We start from the raw sequence: 27901 nt of genomic DNA on the forward strand, positions 1-27901 counted from the left end.
CGTGGCCGAGCGGCGAGGGGGCGGGGCCAGGCGGGGCGCGGGCGCCGCCGCAAGGAGGGCGGGAGCGCGCGTTCCAAGATGGCGTCGGCGGGGCCGGAGTCGGGCGGCAGCAGCGGGAGCAGCGGCGGCCTGGCCGGTACGGGGGCTGGGCCGGGCCGGGCACCGGCGGGGGGGCCCGGGGGAGGCTCTGCTGGGGCCGAGGGGCGGGGGGTCGGGGTCTGAGGGGAGGGCTGCGTGGGGCTGAGGGGGCTCTGAAGGCCTGAGAGGCGCGAGGTGTGTGGGGCTGAGGGGCCCCGTGGGAGGCCTGTGGGGCCGGGTGTGCGCAGGAAGGGGCGCGGGGCCCGGGCTGGGCCGTGCGGGGGTGAGGTGAGGAGGAGGCCAGGCCCCGGAGCTGCGGGGGAGCCTGAGGGGGGAGCCCGGCAGTGGAAGCGGCCCCTGGGCAGGCGCTGAGCCCTGCGGAGGGGCTGTGGGAGTGAGCGCTGGGGGTCGTGGGCTTCCCAGAGCCCCTGGAGGGGGCTGGGGTTCACTTTTCTCTGGGGGAGGTGGGAGCAGGGCCGAGCTTTTCCTGAGGAAACTGTGGGTGTGCGGGGAGGACTCTCCAGGCACGGGGAGGGGCTCGAAAAGCCCCTTCAAAAAGGGTATTATGAGGGTCTTGGGTTCTGTTGGAAGCGACGCAGGGAGCAGAGGTTGGTACGGGAGGGCAACTTGAGTCTTTTCCCTCGTGTTTCTAGAGCCTGAGCCACGAGTCGGGCTGTGCCGGCCTTGGGGGTGGCAGCGGGTCCCCGCCTTGGGGTGCGGGGAGCTGAAATATCCCCCTTAGGGCCGGACCGTGCTGGGGAAGGGGGGGAATCGCGTCTCTGTGGCGGGGGGACCCTCTTTTGGTGCTGGGCAAGGCGAAGGTGGCTCCTTGAAGCCGTTTGGCACCTGTGGAAGGCAAGATATTGTGGGAACATAAGCACTTTCTGGGGTTTTTTGGGCTGGGAAGAGGCGAGGGGAAGGTCCTGGGGGTTCTGATAGCTCTGCTGGTTTAAAACGTGAGCTGAACCTAGATGTACACAGGGTTGGAACCGGGCACCATCCTCATCTCCGTAGAGGGGTGGAAACCTTGTCTGGGGTAAAACGGGGCACTTTGGGTTGTTAAAGCTGTGATGCTGCCTCCTCGCAGCGTTATCGGGGGAGTTAAGAGCCATATTCCCCTTTCCACGTGCCCCAAACCATCTTCTTCGCTCTAGTTTGTGGCTGGTAACCAAGCAGGCTTTCTCAAAACCTTTAAGTTTGCATTTGGCAAGACCCAACCATCCTTCCCGAGCTTCTCTGGAAGGTATTATGGAGGTTTTTTATTTATTATAACGCAATACGCTGAAGCCTCCCAGTCACCCACGTCCCAGCAAGGACAAGAGAAACTCCTGGGAAGACTCGTGGCTGAACCTCAGCTTCATTTGGTGCTCTCAGAGCATTGGTGTTTCGCACGTTAAGCCCTGCTTCTGTTTTAGAAGCATTCAGGGCCAGATCCCTGCGCACCGCCTTAGAATAAATTAACTTAATTATTGCCGCGGCGTTGAGGATGTCTCGTCTGGTGGGGATGTCTGTACGTACTCGATTTTCTGGCTTCTTTGCCGTGGCCTTTGGGCAGTTTTGAAGACAGGCGCCCGATGCACCGGCTTTATCTTTGCGCATCAGGGGAGTTGTGCCTGTTGGTCCCATAAAGCCAGTTTTGGGAGGAGGACGAGACCTCTTGGGTGTTTATTGGCGGTGTCTCTGTCCAGGGGTGAGACCTCGGGGGTCTCTTGCTTTGGGGCTTCCTTTGAAATGTTGAACTTGAAGGAGCAGCCGGCTTCACAAAGGGTTTCAAGGGCGTCTCTCAAGGGAAAATATGTGAGTAAACGAGCGAATCTCTTCTCCCTTCCTGGTGGAATAATGGCCATTGTTTGCTTCTCCAGCCAGCGAGGTGTTGGCTGAGGCGCGTTTCCCACAGGATTTGGGTTCTGGTTGTGACGTGTGCGGGACGTGACGCGCGTTCACCTCGGCTGATCCCTCACAGCTTTAAACCTGGGATTTCAGCCCCGGCTCTGGGGGACTCGGGGCTTCTCGAGGTGGTTGCAGTTTGTCCCGGAGTCTGTTACTTTATTCCTGGCAGCATCCAGCGCAGGCGAAGGGGATGTTGCTGATTTTGGAACCTTCCCCAGCCGGACAGGCAGCGGTTTCCTCCTCTCCCTGCCTCGACGTGGATTTAACTCTCCAGGGAAACACCCAAAGAGGTTTTCTCGTTTTGCTGCTTTTGCTTTGAAGCAGCATCTGCCAAAAAATGCTAATGTGGCGTTGTTTGGTCCTTTGTGCCGCGACTGCTTTGTAATTACAGGTCCAAGTGAGCGGAGAGTTCATTGTCGCGCTGGGTTCAGGCCCCTCCCTGGAGTCCAGGGACAAAAGAATTGCTCTCAAAATGGCTCGGTCACTTCTGGGGACAGGGAAACCATCCCGATGCATCTGGAGGGAGCTGCAAGTGGGGTTCTGAGCCCTTAAAGTGGGCGTAAAACACCCAGAAAGACTCACCCCTCCATTCCAAAATCCCTGTAGGAGGGACCGAGCTTTGCTGATCCCACCTGGGCGAGCCCGAGCGCGGGAGGGACCCTGTGTTCGCTAAATGGAAACGTCTGAACGGCTCGTCATCCTCGGGCTTAAAATAAAACCGTCAAATGACTCCAAGGCCTGTCGCTGTTATAAAAATCTCTCTTCTTCCCAACTATCGGCTGCGAGATCTCTGTGGGTGTCGCAGGTTGGTGCCATCGGCTGCGTCTCGTCGCCCGAACTCCCTAAACGTCCCTTTTGGTGCCGGGGGAGTAGTGTTGGGGTGTGACGTCCACCCTGGCGCGGGGCAAAGCTTCTTTCCAACGGACACAAAAAATGACCAGCAAAAGAACAAAGGTAGGAGCCGGTTTGGCTAAATAAACCACAGGTTTGTCCGTTGGAGGGAAGCTGGTCTGGCAAAGCGAGTGAGAATCATGCGGTTTTGGGGGAGCCCTGGTGACCGGGAGCACCGTTTCCTGAATTATAACCGAATTTCCCTTCAGAAAGTAAAAGCTGCTCCTCCTTTCCTCCAGCTCAGCCGTCTGTTGTTGAAAGGGGCTGCTTGCTGTTTTATTTCTTCTCTCTGTCAACCCCACAGGGTGGAAAAGCCTTTTTATTTTTTGAGGTGGAGATGAATTAACGCCCCCTGCGCTGCTTCCCTCTCAAGATCGGGGCTGCGCGTTCCCCCAAACGAGGCGTCGCGCTTGTTCTTGCCTTTCTTGATTACTCTCTGACAGCAGTAATTAAATGTGTTATTGCGCCACGTCCTGGCGGACTCAGCCTTGTTTAAAAAGCCGAGCGCTCCCAGGGCAGAAAGATCCCTTAAATCTGACCCAAATCTTCCTCTTCTGGGAAAAGATTGGCCTTTTTCTCCCCAATTAAGAAGGTGGCTCAGGTAATTTTGCTGTCCCCATCGCCGGCTCCCTCTGGGGCGGGTTTTGAGCAGGTTCTGCAATCGCTGGGCTGGAATTGAGGCTGTTGACGCACGTTCCCTTCCCGGGGCGTGGGGAGGTTTGCAGAGCAGCTGGAAAAGGATCGCTGGGGGTGTTTCTCGTTAGGATTTGTACCCCCAAAGTAGCTCTGAGAGCCATACAGCTGGATTTTAAACGCGCCCTGGAAAACCCTTTGTGGTTTTTGAAGAGGTGTTGCTGTCTGGGCATGGGGATCGGCTTAAATTTGGAATCGCTGGGTTGTTTCGGTGGGAACCGGGAGTGAGGCAGAGCTGTAAAATGGATGGGTTTTGGTCAGCGCCGGGATTAATTTTCAAAGGGCAGAACCTCGCGCGAAGCCGCCGTCCCAGGAGATGCTGCTGGGGGGTGGGAGGGTCTCCCCAACTTTTCTGTGGGTCACAGGGACAGGAGCCGCTGTCAGATATTCCAGAAAGTGGCCTTGGCTGAAACGCCTTCAGCAAAAACGAGTCCCCCTGTCTCTTTTTCTGGGAAAACTGAGAGAACCTCATTCCTCCTCTCCCCAAGACAGTTTTGCTATGAACCGTATGGAAAAGCCACCCCGGGAATCGTCGTTTCCAGCCCCTTCCCCACACCTGCAGGTAGTTTTGCTGAACTCGCTCCCTGATTTATGTCTTTCCAATCGCGATCTCTGCGCTGCTGTGAACAAGGGGTTTCTTTTCTGCCCTGGTGAGTTACGTTGGGTTTGGATTGCAGCTCCCGAATCACCAGTCGCCGTCAAGCACGTCTTTTTTTTCCCAAAATCGCGGGGATGAGCCCCAAACGGTGGATCCTGAGTTTCGGGGAGATCGACGCCCGTGATCAGTGACCCCCAGGTGATGGAAACCCAAACCCCCTCCTCTCCGGTACCTTCTGCTCACCTGTGCTATGAGGCAGAGGAGCTGCCTGCTTAGTTTTGGGGGTTTTTTAATAGATTTCTAGATATTGCACCTGGCCTCAGCTCCCTCCTCAACCGAGCACGCGGAAACCTGTTCTTGATTGAGAAAATTATGAAAAAACCTGCTTTATTTCCCCGTGCCTGGGTGCACTGAGCTGCTGGCGAAGCGCTTGGCGCGGAGAGGCTGCGGAAGGATTTAGTGTTTCTGCAAAGCGCCGAGATAACGTTACGGAGATTGCGTCTCTGCGCTCTTTTTTTTTTTCCCTGGGCCTCTTCCCGGGGCCGCGTCAGTGGGATCCGGTGACATTCGGGAGCTCTTGGTTTGATGTCCTTAACCTAGTTTATCAAATTATTAGTCACTGCTTGGCCTTCTGGCCAAGACCAAGTGTTTGTAAGCGGTTTATCTTGCTCTGGAGGGCCGCGTTCTGCGCGGTTTGCTCCCATCTCCTGCCACGGAAAGCGTCAGCTTTGACTCTCCGTTCAGACTTTTCTAGTTTTCCGTAAGAGCGAAGCAAATGAAATATTCAGGCTTTTCCATTCTTCTCGTGGAAGGGGTTTTTATTGCGCGCGACGCTTTGTTCGGATGCGTTTTGCTTGTGGAGTTCGCACCTTTGTTTTCTAAACCAGTGGAAATAGGATTTATTTTTATGCGTCTTTCTGGGGGGGAAAAAAAGTCTCTTCTTTCTTCCAGTCGCTGAGATACCAGTTCGCCGCAACAACTCTATAACCTTTCTGTTTTTCCTCGTCTAGATTTCAGCTTTTTGTGCTGCTCGGTGATGTCGTTCCGAAGAGGTAGACCGATTGCATATGTGTGCTTAAAACCCCCCAAAAAAGCATGTGTTTTCCTTCCCAGTAACCAGCAGCAAAATGCCATATGACGTAACCGCCTTGGCTTGTGCGGACTGACGGAACTCAGGGTTTTGTCCCCTAAATAAGCCGCTGCCGCTCTCAACAAAAGCCGCTGTTTGATCGCAGTGCGTTTGATTGAAGCGTGACATCTAAACAGCATCCCTGGATTGTTCCAGCGGCGCTCGGCTGCTGCCCGCTTTGTGCTTCGGAAAAAATAATTTAAAAAAGAGAACTTTTTCGCTGTTATTCCCATTCAACGGGGTGGGACTGATCCAACAGACTTTTTAGCTATTTTTCGCGGTAAGAGTATCTGATCCGTCGCTGGCTCAAATCATCCCGGCCAGCTAAAGCTGTTTATTGAGGTTGATTCAGCTTCTAGTAAAGAGCTCGGAAACCTCCCGTAGGGATTTGCTCCCTGAATCGTGAAAGAAAGAAAAAAGGAAACTTTTTCGGACATGGTGGATTCATTTTTGGACAGGACTTTCACACCCCGATCTGTTTTCTTTGGCCAGGATTAACTGTTTGGGTCTCTCAAGCCGTTTTTTCCATTGTCGGTCTGGGTCAGAATTATGATTAACGATCTTTTGTTTTAAAGAGGCGTTGGAATAGCAGCTTTTTGAGGGTTATTTCTTATTACGTTTACGCCATTGAATTTAACACCTTTGCTTCTCCAAGCAGAGCATGGGGTGACACCAAACGGCCTTTACAAAGCAATTAAAAGAGACGGCGATAATTGGAACCCGTGAGTGTGGAAATGGCTGAGTTTTGTTCTTTGGGTTATCGAGGGCTGGTTTTCGCACAAGGATCCCTACAAAGCCTCAGCTGCAGCTTCATCCTCGCGCTCAGCCGTGAATAAGCCTTTTTTTATCGCAGTCAAACAGGAATTACCTATTTCCCAATCAGCAGCAAACTCGTTTGGAAACGGGAGGGCGGGGGAGCTTCCTACTGGGGAAACTGGGCGTGCTGGGAGCGATGCCGTGGCGATGCTCTGACCTTCCCTTCCTCCCCCTTTCCTGGAGCCGGCCCCAAATTTCGGTGCAGAAATGCTGCACCTTTTCCTCAAAATCCCGCTGAGACTGACGTGCAAGGTAAGGACACCCCGGGTACCACGGGGGATGGAACAGACGGGCTTCGAGAGGCTCTCCTAACGGAGGGTCCCCGTATATTCTGGATTTGAACGGTCCTTGCGTGCGGTTAAGGCAGCGAAGAGGAGATTTGCTGCTGGGCCCTCTGGCGAGAGGTTAAATCCGGGCGGAATACGCTCGGCATTAATATTGGATGAACCAATATTAACCCCGCAGGTATCTGAGGTGACGCGCCGGGCGGTGCGGCTCCAGGATCGTTTAATTACGGATTTTTCTTTTTAAAAAAAAGCTTAATTCCCATTGAACGGGTGTCAGGTTGTGATGCCCGGGATGTTTCTGCCATCTCTGTGCCCCGATGGGTCTGGACGAGTTCAAAAGCCTCGTGACAAGGTGCTGGAGTCGAGTTTTCTTGGTTTTATCACAGCACAATGAGTCACAGGAGCTTCGTTCTGGCTGGAAATGCCCCAAATCTGGGCTGAGGGGGAGGGGGAGAGGGAAGGGATGTGGGTGGCCCCAAAGAGCCCCAAGTGCCAGGGCAGGAGATGCTGCAAATGCAAGAATTAGAGCTTGGCAGGGCAAACTTCGTCTTTAAAGGGAGACAAGAAGGGGCAGGAAGGCAGTTGGAGGCTCCGTGCTCGCTTTGGTGGGCAAAAAAAGCGTTTGTCACAGATTTTTATCCTGTTTGCTCATTTAATATGTATCGAAAGGAGGATTCGATTGCCCGGTGAGGTGATCAGAGGGCGGCAAAGTTTGCTGGTCAGTGCTTGTGTTCCTTTGGCTGAAATGCGGTTTGCGTAGAGCCGGAGCGCTTGGTGAAATCCCAGCGTGACACCCTGAGACCTGAGGTGTAAAAATAAATCAGTTTCTGTGTCTGAAGCAGAAAGGAAAACAAAATAAGAGCTCGTGTGGTCTGTGCTGGTCAGGGTCTGGTTGTGGTGGGCACAGACATCCGCTGTAATTGCTTTTTTTTCCTTATTGCATCCCGAAAAAACCTCACGATGGGATTCCAGGCCTAAAATATAATAGTGCATCACCTCGCAGCTATTTAGTTTCAAGCAGAAGGGTTGGGTTGCGGGCCTTTTAATAAAAAGGTCCTGGAAATAATTTTGAAGATAACGTGTGGTCGGCGCCTCTACTGAAACGCTGCGGAGCGCTCGACCCCCCCAGCTCTAATTAACCACCAATAATCCCGCTGAGCTGAGCCGGCAGCACCGACACAAACCCGCGGGTGAGCGGAATCGCGTTTCCTTGTGGCTCGACAAAAACCCGCCATGAGTCAGTGCCTTCCCAGCTGCCTCGAAACGTCTGTCTGAGCAAACAGTGCGTCAGCCTTTTCTTTTTTTTTTGTGATGTATCGCGGCGATCGATCCTTTCTGACTGTGGCTTTTTTCTTTTTTTGACAGGATCGTCTACTTTCAAAAAATCCCTCACCCCCGAGGTAAGTTTCTGCCCGACAAGCCGGTTTGTTCCCATAGAGAATCCCCAATTTCAGATTTGTGGTTTTCCAATCTCTTTCAAATTGCGTGCGTGTGATAAGCTGTAGGTACTCATTGGGGAAATCAGAGCATTTTTCTTTATCGAGGGAATAGAATCTTAAAAACTGTGCTGGAACTGAGCAATTCCAGGCCCACCAAATCCCCGCGGAGATCTCCCGCTGCCAGCAAGATGTTCAACCCGTTTGGGCTGAGAAACGTCATTTACCGACCGCGTGTGTTAGACAACGATGAGTCACGCAAGCCCTTGCGGGGTGAATCACGGCAGAATTTGCCGCCTTCCTAAAACGTTTCCTCCGAGCCGTGACCAGCTGCGCTTGGTCCAGACTCGCTTAGAGCTGATGTGTGTGCGACGAGGGTGGTTAGAAAAAAGCAAACTCTTCCAGATGGTCTCGCACGAAGGTGTTGGTGTTTAATTAAATGTCTGGCCCCACCACACAGGAGTCAGTGGGTTTTCTGAAGGCGTTTTGATGCTGTTACTGTCCCGGGGGCCCCGTCTGTACCTCGTCCTCCCTTTGCAGGGCTCTGGGACTTCAGCAGCTCCATCTTAAAACCAGCAAGATGATGCCAGGTGGCTCTGGGCAGCCGCCCACCGCTAAGAATTGGGATTTACACCTTGGTTCTTACAGTCTTTTACTCCGCTCTTAGATGCCGGGTGGTTCTGGGCAGCCGGGCTCGCAGACAATAAAGAAAGGGCACCGAGGAGTGGACTCCACGGGTGAAACTACCTATAAAAAGGTGAGTTCCTCCCGCACAGCTCGTTTGAACGTTGTCGTTCTGCTCTCACGGGGTTCGGTTTTAGACGGTGGGTAACGTCTGTGACAGTCGCTGAAGAAGATCTCATAGGAAAGGAACCAAAGGGTCAGTACTGGGACCAGTATTATTCAATATATTCATCAACGACTTAGTACACTCAATTCCCTCATCCATCAGCAAGTTCGCTGATGACACCAGGCTGGGAGGAGTGGCTGACACTGGAAGGCTATGCTGCCATCCAGCGAGATCTGGACAGACTGGAGAGTTGGGCAGGGAAAAATTTTAATGAAATATAACAAGGGAAAATGTAGAGTCTTACATCTGGGCAGGAACAACCCCAGGTTCCAGTATAGGTTGGGGAATGAGCTGTTGGAGAGCAGTGAAAAGGGAGCTGGGGGTCCTGGGGGACAGCGGGATGAGCATGAGCCAGCACTGGGCCCTTGTGGCCAGGAAGGCCAATGGGACCTGGGGAGGATTAGAAGGGGGTGGTCAGTAGGTCAGAGAGGTTCTCCTGCCCCTCTGCTCTGCCCTGGGGAGGCCGCAGCTGGAATATTGTGTCCAGTTCTGGGCCCCTCAGCTCCAGCAGGACAGGGAACTGCTGGAGAGAGTCCAGTGTGGCCACGAAGATGCTGAAGGGAGTGGAGCATCTCCCTGCCGAGGAAAGGCTGAGGAGCTGGGGCTCTGGAGCTGGAGAAGAGGAGACTGAGGGCTGAGCTCATTCATGGGGATCAATATGGAAAGGGGGAGTGTCAGGAGGATGGAGCCAGGCTCTTCTGGGTGACAGCCAGTGACAGGACAAGGGGCAATGGGTGCAAACTGGAACACAGGAGGTTCCGCTTGAATAGGAGAAGAAACTTGTTCGCGGTGAGGGTGCCAGAGCCTGGCCCAGGCTGCCCAGGGAGGTTGTGGAGTCTCCTTCTCTGCAGACATTCCAACCCGCCTGGACACCTTCCTGTGTAACCTCAGCTGGGTGTTCCTGCTCCGGCGGGGGGGTTGCATTGGATGAGCTTTCCAGGTCCCTTCCAACCCCTGACGTTCTGATTCTGTGATTCTGTGACTGAACGTGTCCTCCTTAGCTTCTCTGCTGGGGCCTTCCAGAGAGGGGACTATTTTTAAACTTTGCCCATTAGTGACAATTCTGAGGCCTCTTCTGGCTCCTTGGGTGCTCTCTGTGCTCTTTGGGCACAATAGTTTCTCTAGGTCTTGTGGCATTACTGGAATTTGCTTTACAAAGGGGAGATTGTTTGGGGCTTTTTAAAAAGTCTGTAAATGTGGGTATTTTGTGGGTGCTGCTTCCCGTTTGTTGGACTTTGTCGGATTGGGTCGACTCTCTCTGAAGTGAGGTTGAGTTCTGGGATGTGGATTAAAGGAGTTATGGTTTGACGGGGCATTTCAGCCCTGTGGGTAAGAGAGGCTGATGTTTTGAAATCTGATCCCGATGAGCGTCCGTCTGTCTGTCAGGAATTGGAGCAGAAGGGAGGAATTCGAATGGTGTCTCTCCAAAAGGCAGCTTTTGTTATACAGCCCTTTTTGAAACTGCTTGTGTCTTCAGGCTTGAGATCTGGGTCTCAGTTTCCCAGCAAATTCAGAGGTAGAAGGTGAGACAGCAGTTAATAGGAGAGAAGGGTAAGAGCCAATGGAAAATGCCTGAAATGTTTCTTGCAAAGGTCCCAGGAACCTGGTGGGACGCTGCGTGGGGTTTATCTGGGAATGGGACTAATGCACAGTGGCCTGTTTTCCATCCCCTCCCTTTCCAGAGGTGGGAAATTGTTTTTTCAAATTCTTTGCCCAATAAAAGCGACGGTAAACAGGCAGTCAGCTGCTCAGCCGGTGGTGCTGGCTAATAGAAGAGAAAAATCCTTGTTCCTTGGCAACCCGGCCCCGTGGCTGTGTTCACAAACAAGGCAGCGTTGCTGCACCGTGCGAGTTCTGCTGCTCGACGGCGAGACCGTCCTGGCGGTTTAGGCGGGCCTAGGTGAGCTGAGCCTAAATCAGTTCTCAAGCAGCTTCAGCCTTTAGAGGGTAAGGAAAGAACACAGTCAAGTTCTTCCTCCTTCCCTGTGTAATACTGAGATAGTTGTCAGATACAGGCAGCTGAAGAAGAAAAGGACATTGTGGATGAGCTGGAGTCACTGCCAGTTTTTGCTGCTCTCTCCAGGGAACCGTGAGCAGGTCTCTTGCAGCTGACATAACAGAAAAGCAGTGAAGCTGGAGAAATGTTCCCGTTTGTTTGACAAGGCTTCACGGAGGACGCGTGTCTGGGGAAAAACTTGCGCCGTTTATCCCCCAGATACCACCACGTCCTCTGTTGCCAAATGCTTTGATCTACAGCGATTTCTGGGCTTTGATGAGCTTAAGGAAACAAACACGAGTTGGATCCTGAGCCCTGGCTCTTGGTTTGGGTCCAGTTGCTTTATGTATGAGCCAAGTGGAACGTCCACGAGCTGCAGCTGCACGAATCCAACCCGCACCTGCTCGGCAGCCTCGGCGTTTCCAGCCAGATTTACAGCAGAGTTCATCTTGCCGGGAACTGAGGGACTGCAGAGTGTTGAGGTGCTGAGCAGATCTCATCAGGGTCCTTTTAAGGACCAGCTGGGTGTCGATTCCAGTTCACATCCTTCGCTGTTTGACTCCCCGGAGTGCAAATACTGAGCAGGGTCTATCAGAGGTGTAGGGGTGTTCCCATCACCAATGGGAAGGAAACGGTGTAACTGGAACCAGTAGGTGTGGAATACCCCGGCTAACGGTGCTGGTTTAAACAGGGAACTCCCTTCTTTAACTCCTTTCATTCTTGTTTCCAGTCTCCCCAGTGTCTGATTCGTTTTCTCTGCCCCTCCAGACGACATCGTCTGCCTTGAAAGGTGCCATCCAGCTGGGCATCACACACACAGTTGGCAGCTTGAGCACCAAACCTGAACGAGACGTTCTCATGCAAGATTTCTACGTAGTAGAAAGTATTTTCTTCCCCAGGTTGGTGCTTTGATAGTGTCAGCGTGTCCTTTTTGGGTTGGTGCTTCCCTCGCCCCTGCGTGCATTAGAAGCCACCAGCGGGTGTTTGCTTTTTAGGGCATTTTCTTAAGCGTTTCAAATCCAAATACCAGTGTGTTCTTCTCCCCTTGAGCAGTGAAGGGAGCAACCTGACCCCAGCTCATCACTACAATGACTTTCGGTTCAAAACTTACGCTCCAGTGGCCTTTCGCTATTTCCGGGAGCTCTTTGGCATCCGACCAGACGACTACCTGGTGAGTGAGTGGCTGGAGTGGGTTTGTTGAAGCTGCGGGGCCTCGTGACCGGCTCTATAAGCACCGTGGGGATGCTGTACGGGACCCTGGGGTTTCTCTCTGTTAGCGTTTAAAAGGAAGAGCCTTCGCGCTGAAGTTTCCCACTGCCGTGTCTCTCACCTCTGCGTTTCTTGTCCTCCTCAGTACTCGCTCTGCAACGAGCCGCTCATCGAGCTTTCAAACTCTGGGGCCAGCGGGTCCCTCTTCTACGTGTCCAGCGACGATGAGTTTATTATCAAGACGGTTCAGCACAAAGAGGCCGAGTTCTTACAGAAGCTGCTGCCCGGCTACTACATGGTGAGTGGCTTGGGGGAGGATTTCTTTGCGAGCTGGGAAAGGGTCCCCCAAACATACGAGCGTGAGAGAGATTGCCACACACCGCTTGGTAGATGTGAGCAGAGCTTTGATCTGTGCGTCAGATTTAAAAAGGCGAAGCACAAGCTCTTCCTTTGCTCTGAAGCAGTTTAGCTTCTGTGTGAATGAGCAGCAAACTCCTTCCTTCTGCAACATTTCTCAGCTTTGCAGAGAGGTTGTTAACAACTGGAGCATCACCCCTGTGTTCCCCACGTTCACCTGCCCTTGTCTTTTAGTTTCTTTGGCAATGGCTTTGACTCTCTGCCAGCTCTATTTCCATATAGAAGCACAGGAAGGAACAAATAACTCCTCTAATTGACGTATGAATAACCAGAATGGCTTTCAAGGTATTTCCTTGGCTTTGGCGTTTCAGAATTTGAACCAGAACCCCAGAACGCTGCTGCCAAAGTTTTACGGCTTGTACTGTGTCCAGGCCGGAGGCAAAAACATTCGCATCGTCGTGATGAACAACCTACTGCCGCGCTCCGTCAAAATGCACCTGAAATATGACCTCAAGGGCTCCACCTACAAGCGCCGAGCGTCCCAGAAGGAGCGAGAGAAGGTCTTCCCAACGTACAAGGACTTGGATTTTATGCAGGACATCCCTGACGGCCTCTTCTTGGACTCCGACATGTACAATGCTCTGTGCAAAACGTTACAAAGAGACTGTTTGGTAAGTGTCAGGGCGAAGTGCGGTGCAGAGAGTTGGTTTATTTTTCTTCTGAGCCTTTCCTGTGAAAAGGAGATGGCCTCTGCCTGTTGACTTCGCTTGGTTTTTTTTCGGTGGCGAAAACGCTGACCGCGCTTCTGAAAACGGTTTCCCTGGGCTCGCGGTGCTGACTGAGCCTTTGCTGACTTTGTGCCCAGGTCCTGCAGAGCTTCAAAATCATGGATTACAGCTTGCTGGTCGCCATCCACAACATGGACCTGGCGCAGAGGGAGCACGTGATGGCAGACGGGACGTCCCAGGCCGACACGCGCCGACCCGCCGCCCAGAAGGCCCTTTACTCCACAGCCATGGAATCCATCCAAGGAGAGGCCCGGCGAGGCGGCACCATAGAAACCGACGACCAGTAAGTGTGTCGTTGCTGTTCCCAGTGACATACTGGGAGGAGCGAGGGGTAAAAGCCAAGCTTGGCTAACGGAGGCTTAATTTAGACGCATACTGGGTGATACAGGGTTGCTGTCACTGGGCAGAGAGGTCTTGGTATCAACTCTTGTGCTTTTATCTTTGATTTCCCTTCCTTCGTGTACAATTTTCTCACCTTCCAGGTGGGATTTGAGAGTTCTCTGGCCACCAGTTCTTGGCAGCTTCAGCTCCTTCCATCCACCTCTAAGAGACGGAGTGAGAGCTTTGTTAGATCAGGCTTAACAGCCCATCCAGTCCGTCTGCCATCCTGGTACAGATGGCAGTAGCTGCTCTTTACAGCTTCTCGGTCTCTTCTCTTGTACGAGTTGGGATCAATCCTCATCTTCAATAAAATTGTCAGGCGGAGGGAGGAAGGAGTTGATTCTCAGGTTTAGCTGTTTTACTGAAAAAACATTTCGCTCTGGCTTGTCCTCCCCAATTTGCTGAGCAGCAGGTGCCTCCCTCGTGTTGATGCTCGTTACTGACTTCATGTAACACCTGTGGGGTGTGAGAACACCCCGTTTCACCCTTGTCCCCTCGTTTCTTGTAGGATGGGAGGGATTCCAGCCCGCAACGCCAAGGGGGAGAGGCTGCTGCTCTACATCGGCATCATTGACGTGCTGCAGTCCTACAGGTAGGAAAGATTTTTATAACATCTGCGTCTCGCCAAAGGGTAAAGACCCTTTCCCAGCGTTGTCTGCCCTTGCTTGGCCTACAAGAAATAGCTAAGACACAAATAATGTATTTTTAAGAGGTTGCATGTGTCAAGTCCCCATTAAATATTGCAAGTTAACTGCCCTCAGTAATTTTGCCTGCAAAACTCTTGGTGTGAAAATCATTCTTAATTCTTCCCTTGGTCAGATTCGTCAAGAAGCTGGAGCACTCTTGGAAGGCGCTTGTGCACGATGGGGTAAGTACAAAAATATCCCTTTTTTCAGCTGTTTAGCAATAAAACCAGCATCCTTTTAAACTGTTCCTGCTGCCTGTGCTCCTTGTGGGTGCAGGATCCTGGATTTCTGAGGCGTGTGCGTGTTTCTACTCGTATATATAAGATTCATGCGCTGACGTCTGTTCCTTGGTCTCGCAGGACACCGTATCCGTGCACAGACCCAGCTTCTACGCCGAGAGGTTCCAACGGTTCATGTGCAACACAGTGTTCAAGAAAATACCACGTAAGTACCTCGGCGCGGTGGGACCCTGCGTGATCACCGTGGTTTCTGCTTCGCCTCGCTCAGCCGCTGTGCTTTGCGAAGGCTCACAGGAGCTTTGGGAAGTCTGTCCTGCTGTGTCACCCCTTCCTTCTGTATTCTTGCCTCATAGATTTGACCTTAAAGGACCTGTTTCATTCATTAGCTTATTCCTTTGGGGCTCTGTCACTGGGAAGTTGCTGCGTTGGGTGTTTTGCTCCTTCCTGAGCATGTTAGAAAAACGCTTTTTGTGGTTGTTTTTTTTCCCTTTTGTCCTTCAGTAAAGCCGTCGCCTTCGAAGAAGAGCCGGTCCGGCACCGCGGTTCCGCGGCGGAGCTGTCAGGGAGGAGTGCCTTCCCAGTTGCACATGTCGTGCGAGACGAAAGCACAAGTGACCACCGAGGCGGACGTAGAGCAAGGTTGGCACCTGAAGGAGTTAATTTTTCAGCTTGTATTTGTCTAATGGAAACTTGGTGCCTCCTGAGCCGTGTGAGGCGCCTCCACGGTGTTTTGTGGGCCTGTTTTCTGGGGTTGGGCATGCGAGAAACCAGACGGGGCCAAAAGCTCGTACCACCAAACGGCCTTGGACCGGAGAGCTGCGTTTAGGGCTGGTTCTTAGCGCTCAGGTGTCTTAGACGCCTCAGGTGAGATCCAGCGCGGATCCTGACTCGCGTGGGAGCTCGTGCCGCGCGATCCCGCCTGTGCCGCTGACGGAACGGTCTGTGCTTTGCCTCAGGTTCCCACCTTGGTCGCCCAGATCTGCTGCCCAGGACGCTGCCGGTAGAAGAAGCCAACAGTGATTCCATCGCCACCACCCTGTCCACTTCCTCCCTGGGCAGCGGAGGCCTCAACTCCCCGGCAAACAGGTGAGGCTCCCGCTGTTCGGCGCATTCCTGAGCCGCGGGAGGACTTTGTGCTGCTTCCTGGATGTTCTGGGTGTCGGCATGCTGGCAGAAATGGAGTATTTTGTTGCGTTGAGCAAGTTCAGTGCTGTGGGCTCGAGCATGTGCAAGGGGAGAGCGTCGCGTTGCCGTCCTGCGCGCGGTTCTTTACAGGCGACGTGCTCTTGCACTTTCCGCTTGGCCTGTGTGGCGTCCCAGTGTGTTCTGTATTTAATGGCTTTGTCCTGGAGTCGAGGCGATTGCGCTAATTCAAGTGTCGCTGCCCGAGTGTACGTGAAGAGCATTAACGTGGCGATGGATGATGCTGCAAACAACCTTCCTGCTGCTCTTTCCAGAGGCTTGGGCTCTCTTGTGATTTACTGATCGCGTTGGCGCTGAGCTCCTGGGGACAGGAGCCCGCAGGGATGGTTTTTGGTGTGATTCAAAGTGTCCCAAAGCTGCATGGAGAGCCCGGGGGCTGCCTGTGTCTGTCTCGGTTCTGAGACGAGGAGGAGCTGTGGGCAGAGGACGATCCCTTTGGTAGAAGTTGTCCCGAGGCGTTAACTTCTTTTCCTGGAAGCGCTGGGAAACCACCTTCCCCGTTCCCGACCCGCCGCTGCCGTGCCTGCTCTCTCCTGAGCTGCACAACGACATGCGGTTGGAATTAACGCCTCCTCCTCCCTCTGTAACGCACGGAAACTTCTCGCTGGGGCTCCTAAACCAGAGCTGCTCCTTCCACATGCCCAAGCCATCCCTTTCGCTTGCTTAACCGCCGGGTTTCTCTCCTCCCGTCTCTGCGTAGGTCGGTGGGCGTGCAAGTGCACAAAGCTGACAGCTCGGCCAAGGATGTGCCTAGAACAGCTCCCGGCACCTTCGCGCCGAGGTGAGGGGAGGGACTGAGCTGCAGGGCAGCGAAAGGAGTGAGCGAATCGCGGGCCGTCGGAGTTTTCAAGCCAGTCTCCACGCCCCAGCGCATGTTCTGCGTCCCGCTGTCGGGCTGTAGCCGCTCTTCGGAGCGCGGAGGGTTTGGAAAAGCTGTTCCGGGGGCTTTTTCAACTGAGGGTGCTCCTGTCTGGAAAGGCTCCGTGAGCTCTAGCGCTTCGTGGTTTCGTTGTTTTCACCCAGGATCATTTTCTATGGTGATGAGGTGCTTGGAGACTTCGCTGCTGCTTGGCTGGACAAAAGATACTCATTTGGGTGGGGGGATGATTTTCCAGTGGTGTTTTGGGTTCCCAGCAGGGATGGTTTTTGTGCCTCATTATTAACCCCAGAGACGGGACTTATCGACAGCTCACTCTTAAAAACTGCTTTACAGGTCTCCCTCTTCTGTTTCCCCAGCGGCTCCCCAGGACCTTCCCTCCCCGAGCGCTCCGCAGAGCTGAGAGAGCAGCTGGAGGAGCTGCAGGAGACGGAGATCAGTTTTGTGAGTATTGACCTGGTTTGGAGGAAAAATGCGGCTCTGGAGGTTGAGGAGGAGGAGGAGGAGGTTGAGGAGGAGGAGGAGGAGGTTGAGGAGGAGGAGGAGGAGGTTGAGGAGGAGGAGGAGGAGGTTGAGGAGGAGGAGGAGGAGGAGGAGGAGGTTGAGGAGGAGGAGGAGGAGGTTGAGGAGGAGGAGGAGGAGGTTGAGGAGGAGGAGGAGGAGGTTGAGGAGGAGGAGGAGGTTGAGGAGGAGGAGGAGGTTGAGGAGGAGGAGGAGGAGGAGGTTGAGGAGGAGGTTGAGGAGGAGGTTGAGGAGGAGGTTGAGGAGGAGGAGGAGGAGGTTGAGGAGGAGGAGGAGGAGGTTGAGGAGGAGGAGGAGGAGGTTGAGGAGGAGGAGGAGGAGGTTGAGGAAGAGGAGGAGGAGGTTGAGGAGGAGGTGGAGGAGGAGGAGGAGGAGGAGGTGGAGGAGGAGGAGGAGGAGGTTGAGGAGGAGGAGGAGGAGGAGGTTGAGGAGGAGGAGGAGGAGGAGGTTGAGGAGGAGGAGGAGGAGGAGGTTGAGGAGGAGGAGGAGGAGGTTGAGGAGGAGGAGGAGGAGGTTGAGGAGGAGGAGGAGGTTGAGGAGGAGGAGGAGGAGGTTGAGGAGGAGGAGGAGGAGGTTGAGGAGGAGGAGGAGGAGGTTGAGGAGGAGGAGGAGGAGGTTGAGGAGGAGGAGGAGGAGGTTGAGGAGGAGGAGGAGGAGGTTGAGGAGGAGGAGGAGGAGGTTGAGGAGGAGGAGGAGGAGGTTGAGGAGGAGGTGGAGGAGGAGGAGGAGGTGGAGGAGGAGGAGGAGGAGGAGGTTGAGGAGGAGGTTGAGGAGGAGGAGGAGGAGGAGGTTGAGGAGGAGGAGGAGGAGGAGGTTGAGGAGGAGGAGGTGGAGGAGGTTGAGGAGGAGGAGGTTGAGGAGGAGGAGGAGGAGGTTGAGGAGGAGGAGGAGGAGGAGGTTGAGGAGGTGGAGGAGGAGGAGGAGGTGGAGGCGGAGGAGGAGGAGGAGGAGGACAGACCCTCCCCAACATCTCCCCTTTCTCTCTCCGCAGTGAAGCGACGCGAGCGGATTGTTCTGTGGTCTGTGGAGTCCAACAAACGTTCAGCCCCCCGTTGCTGATTTATTATATATATATTTAGAGGAAAAGAAAAAAAAAAAGAAATCTTACCTGGACAGAAACGTCCAAGCTGGAAGGCTGGGCTGCGTTAGTGGGATTGGTATTAACGAAGGCTGAGCCTTGGACACCTGGATGCCACCACCGTGTCCCCACTGTCCTTCCTTTGCGGCTTGGTGGGAGCAGAGCCGGGGCGAGGAGGAGGAAGAGCAGCTGCTCCGCGTGTGCCGAAACCCTCGGAAAAGGGACCTGAGGTTCCACGGTGCCGACGCCGCAAACCTTCCGAGAACGGGGGAAACGGGCGGCGGAGCCTCCCCGGCCCGGTTTGCGACAGAGCGACGTGGTTTGATTTTTGTATTTTAAACACGTTTTTAATTTAAGCGTTTCTCTGAATTCAGTCATATCGCTTCTTTTTAGCCTGCAAGATAGTATTTTTTTTTTTAGCAAATAGGCGGTTTTTTTCAGTGTTTTACCATAAAGTATCTCACGCGGGAGGCAGAAAGGAGGAGCAGAAGCCGCGCTGCCCGTGGACAAGCTCCTCTCCCCCGTCGCTGCCTCCGTTTTCAATCCCGGAGGAGAATCAATCGCTTGGTGCCGCGCTGCTCCGAGGATTTTTCCACCCGCAAAACTTTGAAACGTCAGGTTTTGGATCGTTTTGTCCCCCAATTTTTCAACTCCAAGCCCTTTTGTCCCTTCCCCTCTGGGCAGGGGTGGCAGCCAAAGGGAGATCTTTGTACGGGGCGTGCTTTTTGTAAAATATTTCTTAAGCAAATGGACCAAACGCCGCCCGCTCCCTCCCCTGCGCCCCCTGCAAAACTCTTCCCGTTTTTGTAACTCGCCCCCCTTTTGATATCTTGCCCGTATCGCAGACATCGATGCTCCCAGTGGCTTGAAACCGAGATTCCGACCAAAACTGGGCTGGTTTCTGCCTCCTCAAAAGTCCAGGAGTTTGATCTTTTTAAACGAATTAAGGGGCTGGTAGGAGGATTGTTGTTCTGGCACCACCGCACTCGAGATCTCGGAGCAGACGTCGGACTGATCTTTATTTTCAGTCAATGCTTTTTTTTAAAGGAATGAAGTGACTCTTCCCCGTGATCCTGGTGGGTTAGAATCCTCCTGTTTTTTTATATATATTAAAAAAAAAAAAAGTAATTTAAAGCTTGCCCTTGCAGCGGTGCGAGGGGTTTCTATACTAATTAGCAATGATTGCTAAGGAAACGAAGAATGTAGTGGCATAGGGAGGGAGTTTGGTTTTTTAGTTGATGTTTCAGAGCTGAGTCTCTTAAAGCGGATGCGACACAAGCTGATTTTTTTTTAAGAAAAAGCAATTTTATTTTTTTTTTTTTTAAATTATGCTATTTTTTTTCCCGAAAGCCCAAGCGGAATGGCCTTTATTCCGGGTGTCGGATCCCGGGAGTTGGCGGAGCGCGAGGACAGTCGCCGTTTCACAGACTTTGGGATATTTCAAGGGCTCTCCAAACCTTTCAATGCCGACGAACGTCACCCGCAGACCCGACCTGTTCCACTTTATAGCTGAACTAACTGTCTATATTAGACACTTTCTTATCTTACTTCCTCACCCTTAATTGTGTTTTTCGTTTTGTTTTGTTTTTTACCAGGAGGGAAGGAAACCAAGTCTCCAATTTTTTCATGATTTAATATTTATGAACCCGTATTTAAGTGTTGTTTTATTTCTCTTTTCTTTTTCCTGGGGACAGTTACTCGACGAGTAGGATGGGGGGCGGCATTTCTATATCGACCTCCACTTTGTTACTGGGTTTTCGGAACCGCTTCTTTTTGCATGTGCGTGTTTCCAAGCGCCGGGTGACGGGTTTTTGTGTCACCTGAACCTCTCTGAGCCCATCGAGGACAGATCGCGAGCAGCCGCCGTTGCGAGCTCCGGGTGACGAACTCCTCCTGTCCCCGGTATTGTCATTGTCATCCCCGGGAGCGAGGGACAGTCGTGGCACGGGGTGTCACCGTTGTCCTTTTCGGCTGTGTTAACGCTCGTGGCCTCGTCCCACGCTGTCCCTTGGACGCGCAATACAAGGTGTGCTGCTCAACCTGCCACTGCCTGCTCTGTCCGGGGGGGGACAGGACCCTGGGGAGGGACATGAAGGGGACAAGACCCCCAGGAGTGATGGCGGGGGGGACAAGATGCCCGGGGAGGGACAAGACGCCCGGGGAGGAACACGGAGGGGACTGGACATGGAGGGAAAGGACACCCAGGAGGGACAGGACCCACAGGAGGGACGCGAGGGCAACAGGACCCCGGGGATGGACAGGGAGAGGGGAAAGGACACCCAGGAGGGACAGGACCCACAGGAGGGACGCGAGGGCAACAGGACCCCGGGGATGGACAGGGAGAGGGGACTGGACACCCAGGAGGGACAGGACCCCTGGGGAGGGACATGGAGGGGGAGACGACCCCCATGGAGGGGACAGGACCCCCCAGAGGGACACGGAGGGGACTGGACACCCAGGAGGGACAGGACCTGTGACAGGGACGTGGTGGGGACAGGACACCCAGGAGGGATGGGACCCCAGGGAGGGACACAGAGGGGACAAGAGCCACCAGACGGGACTGGACATGGCAGGACGGGACCCCTGGGAAGGACACGGGGGGACAGGACCCGTGGGGGAGGACATGGAGAGGACAGGACCACCGGGAGGGACACGAGTGGGACAGGACCCCTGGAAGGGACATGGGGAGGGGGACAAGACCCCTGGGAGGGACACAGAGGAGACTGAACATGGGAGAAAGGACACCCAGGAGGGACAGGAGCCCTGGAAGGGACATGGGAAGGGGGACAAGATCCCCGGGGGTAGATGGGTGGGACAAGACCCCTGGGATGGACAGGGAGGGGACTGGACGCGGGGGCAAAGGACACCCAGGAAGGACAAGACCCCTGGGAGGGACATGGAGGGGACAGCAGCCCTGGGAGGGCCAGGGAGGGGACTGGACATGGGGGAAAAGACACCCAGGAGGGACGAGACCCCTGGGAGGGACACAAGGGGGGACAAGACCCCTGGGGGGACACGGGGGACAGGACCAAACAGGAGCCCTGGGAGGGACACGGAGGGAACGCGGGACCCCTGGAAGGGACACGGCGGGGGTCACAGGACCCCTCGGGGGGACACGGGGTCAGGGTCTGGGTGGAAACTCCTCGTTTGTCCCCGATAACGGGGCGGTCCCGGGGGTGTCTCTCTCGGTGGTCCCGCAGCCATGGCGGCCCTCCCGGGACTACAACTCCCAGCGTGCCCCGCGCCCGCCGCCGCTCAAGATGGGAAGCGGCGATTGGTCGGTAGCGTAGAGCCAATCGGCGAGCGCCTTGTTAGACCGGATCCGGGCCGGCCTGAGAGAAGGAGGCAAGATGGTTCTGGAGAGCACCATGGTGTGGTGAGCGGCCGGGCGGGCCGGGCCGGGGCTCCTCTCCTCCTGGCTGCCCTCTCCCGCTGCCTCACGGCGCTCGGGGAGCTCCGGGGAGCGGCCTGGAGCCGCCGCGGCTTTCCCTGAGTCATCCCGGGCGGCGGCGGGGCCGGGCCGGGAGAGCGGGGCCTGAGAGGGAAGAGACGGGGCCTGACGGGGGGAGAGACGGGGCCTGAGAGGGGAGAGACGGGGCCTGAGAGGGGGGAGAGACGGGGCCTGAGAGGGGGGAGAGACGGGGCCTGAGAGGGGGGAGAGACGGGGCCTGAGAGGGGGGGAGAGACGGGGCCTGAGATGGGGGGAGAGACGGGGCCTGAGAGGGGGGAGAGACGGGGCCTGAGAGGAGGGAGACGGGGCCTGGGGGGAAAGAGACAGGGTCTGAGAGGGGGAGAGACGGGGCCTGAGGGGGGAGAGACAGGTCGTGAGAGGGGGAGACAGGGCCGGGCGGGCTGAGGGTTTAAACTGGAGAGGGCTGAGGGTAGGGGGTGGAGGTTTGGGGCGCTCGGGGGAGAGGTCGGGGCTGCCTGGGAAGGGACTTTGGGGGGTTTGTAGTGGGGAAGGCTCCTGGGTGAGCAGGGAAGGGTCCGGGTGAGGGGGCTCATGGAGGGGTTGGTCTCTGCTCCCCGGCGACAGGACGGGAGGAAATGGCCTCAAGTTGCGCCAGGGGAGGTTGAGGTTGGAAATTTGGGAGAATTTCTTCCCCAAAGGGTTGTGGGGTGTTGGAACAGGCTGCCCAGGGCAGTGGTGAAGTCACCATCCCTGGAGGGGTTGAACAGACACAGAGATGAGGTTCTCAGGGACAGGGGTTAATGATTGGACTTGATGATCTTGAGGGGCTTTTCCACCCAAAATGACTCTGGTGGGGCTCACCGGTGGGCACCAGCCAGCCCTCCTCACCGGGACAGGCCTGTTCCCAGCCCGGGGTATTTGGTGTGAGACAGGGGGAGATGACCCAGCACGAGCCCAAGAACAGAAGCAGTCTCAAGTGGGGTTTTTTTCAGAACAAACATTTCCCCTGCTCTTAAAACTAAAAAATCCTGGGGCCAAATCAAACTCTCAAGCTCTTATTTAACTGCTTCTCCTTCTCAGGGTGGCTTTGCTGAGAGAAGGGCTTTTCCTGCCAGCTCTGCGCTGTGTTTACGAGCTGACGGAGCGGAGGGTGGGGGTTGAATTACAGCCATGTGGCTGCTGCCCTGAGACGGGCACTGTTCCCTGCGCGTGGGACGTTTGTGCCGGGTTTGAGGGTTCAGCTTCTTGAAGAAAACACCGTGCCGGTGAGCAGAGCTGAGTTTGGGGAGCGCCCGCCCTGGGAAAGCTGATTTTTGACCTGATAAAAACCTTGCGGTGTTGTTAAATGCGTAGATTTGCGCTTTACCGTGAGGTGGTGTCTCTCGTGGAGATGTTGGAAGGCATTGAGGGGATGTGGCTCTGAGGTTGTGTCCCCTCTTTGGCGCGGAGCAGGAGCTTCCAGCTCCACTCTGATGTTTTTCCTGGGACCCAAAGGTCAGTTCCGATCTGAAAACTCAGGGGAAACACAGAGACAACTTATCTCTACCCCAGGAAACACCCGTGTCCTGCTGCACGCCCCCGGCTGCGCAACCATAGGCGTGCTGTCCCGAAAAGCGTGTTTTGGGGACAAACCTCTCCTGTTTCGCGAGTTCAGCCCCTCCTCTGTGCGTTTCAGCGTCGACAACAGCGAGTACATGAGGAACGGAGACTTCTTACCCACCCGCCTGCAAGCCCAGCAAGACGCCGTCAACATCGTGTGCCACTCGAAAACCCGCAGCAACCCCGAGAACAACGTGGGGCTCATCACCTTGGCCAAGTACGACCCAGGGAGACCCATGAGAGAGCACAGGGGGAGTGTTGCAAAATGTGGCCGCAGTAGCAAAGTCTGAACCCAAACTGGTTCTGCTGGGAGGACTGGTACGGGCAACCCTGACTTCTGAGCGCTCTGCAGCACCAGGGGATGTTCTGAAGGCTTTTGTGTCTGCCAGACCCCTCCTTTGGTGGCTTCGTGTCCCAAAGAGGGACAAGTCGGCGCTGAGCTGAATAAAACTGGCCAGTGGGCTCAAGGTCGCTGGGCCAGGGGACAAAGACACGCACGAGCCTTCATGCAGACGTTACTTGGGGGTTTTTAGGAAACCAGGCGAAAAGTCTTGCTCCCTGTGCATGCTGACCCGCAGACTCTAGATGCTGCAGGGAGGGAGTTTCTTATTATTGTAGCAATTAAAGGGCTTTGCAAAGAAATTCTCCGAGAAGAGGTCGCCAACGTGAGCATGTTTGTGTTGCAGTAACTGTGAAGTGTTGACCACGCTCACGCCAGACACGGGCCGGATCCTGTCAAAGCTACACACGGTGCAGCCCAAAGGGAAAATCACCTTTTGCACGGGGATCAGAGTCGCTCACGTAAGTGGAGTGAAACTGAGAAGTCTCTCCCGGTGTTTAACCTACATTTCCCTGTGGAACAGGGAAGGTGCTGGGGTGACGACTGCCTGTCCTTTTTTCCTGAGAATTTCCCCTGAAGTACAATATCGCTTCTGTCTCGCAGCTGGCTTTGAAACATCGCCAGGGCAAGAACCACAAGATGCGCATAATCGCCTTTGTCGGGAGCCCCGTAGAAGATAACGAGAAAGACGTGAGTCATGACCGGTCACAGGAAAATCGGTCGGGTGACCAGTAAATCAGGTTTATCGCTTATTCCCGGGGCTGGAAGTCGAGTTTTCCACCCCAGTGAGGAGCAGGAGGGCCGGACCTGTGCCAAGGACGGAGCTCCGGCTTACCCACTGTTTCCTGTCGGGTTGTTTCCCAGTTCAGGAGGCTCTGAAAGGAGCTTGTGCCATGTCCCACACCCCCTGGCTTGTCACTATCACCTAAACCGCTTTGGGCTTTTTGCCTGAAGAGCTGGGGTGGAAAATCTCTGTCCTCGCGCAGCAACAACTCTCATCGGAAGATGCACTTAAAACAACACAAGTGAGGTTGATCCAGATTAATTCTGGCTCTCTTAGAAAGAGCAGGTTGGAAATTACTGTTTTCAGGGGTGAGGAGGTGCTGTCCCCGTTGCTGGGGACACTCGCTTGCTTTGGCAAAAGCAGTTCTCTTGTGCCACCTCGGGCACCGTGCGCCCGTCCCACCCAGAGAGGTGAAATATCTCAAAACATTTTCTTATTGGGAGGGCTTGAAAGCAGGGAAACTGATTTTGGAATTGGCATCCCCAGGACTGACTCCAGTTTGTGCTGAGCCGGGCACAGTTAAGAGCCGAAAGCCGAGCTAACGCCGCCGTGTCTTCTCCTTGCAGCTGGTGAAACTGGCCAAGCGGCTGAAGAAAGAGAAAGTCAACGTCGATATCATCAATTTTGGAGAAGAGGTGAGGCTTTTGCTGTGTTTCTGGTGTAAAATCCAAGAGTTTGTGTCCTTCCCAGTGTGGAGCCGGAATCAGGTGCATGAGGACATGACTGGTTCTCTGAGCTGCGGTCTCTTCAGTGTAAAAATGATGTGGAGAGTAACGCGTCCCTCTGCACAGACCCCTCTCTCATTTCACCATGGGGCTTGTTAAACTCTTTCCGTCCTGCTGGGAACCATGGAGGGACATGGAGCGAGGGGGGAACCCCAGCAAAGCTCCAGCCCCCACCTTTCTCTTTGCCTACAGGAAGCCAACACGGACAAGCTGACTGCCTTCATCAACACCCTCAACGGCAAGGACGGTAGCGGCTCCCACCTGGTGACGGTGCCACCGGGGCCGTCGCTGGCCGATGCCCTCATCAGCTCGCCCATCCTGGCCGGGGAGGGAGGTGCCATGTTGGGCTTGGGCGCCAGCGACTTCGAATTTGGTGTGGACCCCAGCGCGGACCCCGAGCTGGCACTGGTGAGCGCCGGGTGGCCGTGGGCGCTTGGTTTGGTCCGTCCTGAGCTGCGTCCCCGCTCAGCTTGTCCCCGTCCCCGCAGGCTCTGCGCGTGTCCATGGAGGAGCAGAGGCAGCGGCAGGAGGAGGAGGCCAGGAGGGCTGCGGCGGCATCTGCGGCCGAAGCCGGGATTGTGGCGAGCAGCGGGGACGGTGAGTCGAGCCGGCGGGGAGTAAATCTGGTGGGGAAAAACGCTGGTGGGGAAAAACACCGGCGGGGAGTAAAGCCGGTGGGGAAAAACACCGGCGGGGAGTAAAGCTGGTGGGGAAGCACACAGTTAGGGAGTAAAGCCGGTGGGGGAAAAACAGCGGCAGGGGGTAAAGCCGGTGGGAGAAAAACAGCGGCGGGGGGTAAAGCTGGTGGGGAATAAAGCTAGCAGGAAATAAAGCTGGCGGGGAAAACGCAAGCGGGGACGGGCAGGACATTCCCCCGGGAGGGTTTTTGGGCCAGCGTATGGGCCACTGTGGCAGCACTTGTGGCTGCGAGGCCACCCGGTGCTGCAGGAAGCGTTTGTTGGTGACAAGGTGGTTCTGTGCAGCGCGGCAGCTCCCGGAGCCACCGCGGCACAAGGCAAGAGGCGGTTTCTGCCCCAGAGTGTCGGAGGGAGGTGGATAAACGGCAGCGATCTGGAGAGTGACCTCCCAAAGGGAGGTGGAAGGCGCAGGGAGCTGCTCGGCTTGTGTCCCCATCCCCGGTGAGGGGACAGGGATCGTGTGGCACCCCGGGCTCGTTCCTGAGCCGGGTTTTTTATTGGCGCAGACTCAGACGATGCTCTGCTGAAGATGACGATCACGCAGCAGGAGTTCGGCCGGGCCGGGCTGCCCGACCTCAGCAGCATGACGGAGGAGGAGCAGATCGCCTACGCCATGCAGATGTCCCTGCAGGGAGCGGGTGGGTGCCCAGGGATGGCTCCTCTGTCCCTAAGTGGGGCTTTGTCACTGGGGCAGGGTCCAGATCTCACAGAGTGGCTGTTTAAATCCTCCATCCTCCTCCGGCAGAGTTTGCACAGGCGGAGGCAGCCGAAGTGGACAGCAGCACAGCCATGGACACCTCCGAACCCGCCAAGGTGACGTTTTGATCCCCTCTGTCCCCTCTGGCAGGAAAATGGGGACCCAACCTGTCCCTAATTTGCTCTTCCTGCAGGAGGAAGACGACTACGATGTGATGCAGGACCCCGAGTTCCTGCAGAGCGTCCTGGAGAACCTGCCGGGCGTGGACCCCAACAACGAGGCGATCCGCAATGCCATGGGCTCGCTGGCCTCGCAGGCTGCCAAAGACAGCAAGGACAAGAAGGATGAGGACAAGAAGTGAGGGGACAAGCGGGGGACGCTGCTGCTGCCCCCCTGGGGGTGAGTCGGTGCCCGGCCGGGGCTGAGCGGCACAGGAGGTTCTGCTGTGACAATAAAGGATTTGCACGGGGTCCCTGTCCTGTCACCTCCCTGGGGGTCAGCCCAGGACCTGTATTGGGGAATCTGGTTCCCCCTGTACTGGGGGAACTGGGTTCCCAGGCTCCCTTTTACTGGGGGGGAACAGGGCCCCCAGACTGTTTTGTACTGAGGGAACTGGGCCGCTGGCCTCCTCTTTACTGAGGGAACTTGGCCCCCAGACTCCCGTGTACTGGAGGGGGACACTGGCCCCTGGGTCACCCTGGCACTGCGGGGAACTGAGCCCCCAGACTCTTCTGTACTGGGGGAACAGGGCTCCAGGTCTCCCCTGTACTGGGAGGGACACTGGGCTCTGGGTTACCCCAGCACTGGGAGAACTGGGCTCCTGGACTCCCCTGTACTGGGGGAACTGGGCTCCTGGACTCCCCTGTACTGGGAGGGATGCTTGGCCTCAGGTCACCCCTGTACTGGGGTAACTGGGCCCCCAGACTCTCCCTTATACTGGGGGAACTGGGCCCCTGGTCTCACCCACCCACGTGTCAGGGAGCAGACAGGCCCCGCCCCCTGCGCTGTCCCCCCCGCAGGATGTTTACGGGGAGGCTGCAGGGGGCGGGGACGTGGCGGTTGATGAGCAGCGGGGTCAAGCAATCAGAGAGGGGGTGGCGCGGAGGCGGCCAATGGGGTGGGGAGGAGAGCCGGGGAGGGCGGGGTTTCACGTTGAGTGGCGGGCAGCTGGCTCAATGGCGCAGTGGGGAGCCCAGAGGCAGAGGCGTGCCTGAGTGACAGGGCTCTTCACCAACGGGGTTGAGCCGTGTGCATCACGTGTCAGCCGGAGGGTTGTTGAAGCACTTCCGAGAGCTTCCGACCAATTGGACTGGCGGAAGGGCGGGGCTTCGCCTTGAGCGACAGGTCTCTCGTTCAATCGGGAAGCAACAGCTGGGATGGAAGACGCCCTGACGGCCGTTGCCTTGGCCAATAGCTGCGAGAACTTGTGCTTGAAAGACAACCTCGTTTGGCCAATGGAAAGCGGGAGGAGGCGAGCTAGCTTGATGAACAAAGCTCCCAGCCAATGAGCGACGGGGCTGCCCTGTGGGTGAGCCAGCGCCAACCACCAATAGGAAGCGGGACAAAGGGTTGGGCGGTGACCATGTTTGAATGGCACCCTCACCCTCCAATGAGCACACCCCGCGGGAGGCGGGGCTCCAGC

The 27901-nt window shown here is 55.6% G+C and overlaps 1 protein-coding gene across 1 annotated transcript; it reads left to right on the forward strand.

The window, feature by feature from the left end:
* Positions 1-40: 40 nt before the first annotated feature.
* Positions 41-26729, forward strand: LOC135999933 (putative PIP5K1A and PSMD4-like protein). The gene is made up of 28 exons (XM_065653508.1): positions 41-136; positions 5161-5202; positions 7748-7782; positions 8486-8575; positions 11433-11563; positions 11718-11835; positions 12019-12171; positions 12602-12901; positions 13096-13301; positions 13908-13991; positions 14219-14267; positions 14445-14529; positions 14826-14963; positions 15281-15410; positions 16228-16308; positions 16764-16953; positions 18167-18303; positions 18850-18958; positions 21295-21380; positions 23092-23232; positions 23702-23816; positions 23959-24045; positions 24706-24774; positions 25057-25272; positions 25353-25461; positions 26069-26200; positions 26308-26375; positions 26453-26729. Exons 1-28 carry the CDS (start codon positions 79-81, stop codon positions 26618-26620), a joined length of 3327 nt encoding a protein of 1108 aa, XP_065509580.1. The 5' UTR covers positions 41-78; the 3' UTR covers positions 26621-26729.
* The last annotated feature ends 1172 nt before the right edge of the window (positions 26730-27901 follow it).

The sequence above is a fragment of the Caloenas nicobarica genome, chromosome 31, assembly GCF_036013445.1.
Source record: "Caloenas nicobarica isolate bCalNic1 chromosome 31, bCalNic1.hap1, whole genome shotgun sequence".
Classification (NCBI taxonomy): Eukaryota; Metazoa; Chordata; class Aves; order Columbiformes; family Columbidae; genus Caloenas; species Caloenas nicobarica.

Coding starts and splice junctions, on each gene's coding strand:
- LOC135999933 (XM_065653508.1), top strand. CDS start 79: ATGGCGTCGGCGGGGCCGGAGTCGGGCGGCAGCAGCGGGAGCAGCGGC. Junction 5,203..7,747: donor GGTGATGTCGTTCCGAAGAG/GTAGACCGATTG, acceptor TTTTTTTGACAG/GATCGTCTACTTTCAAAAAA. Junction 24,046..24,705: donor TAGAAGATAACGAGAAAGAC/GTGAGTCATGAC, acceptor TTCTCCTTGCAG/CTGGTGAAACTGGCCAAGCG.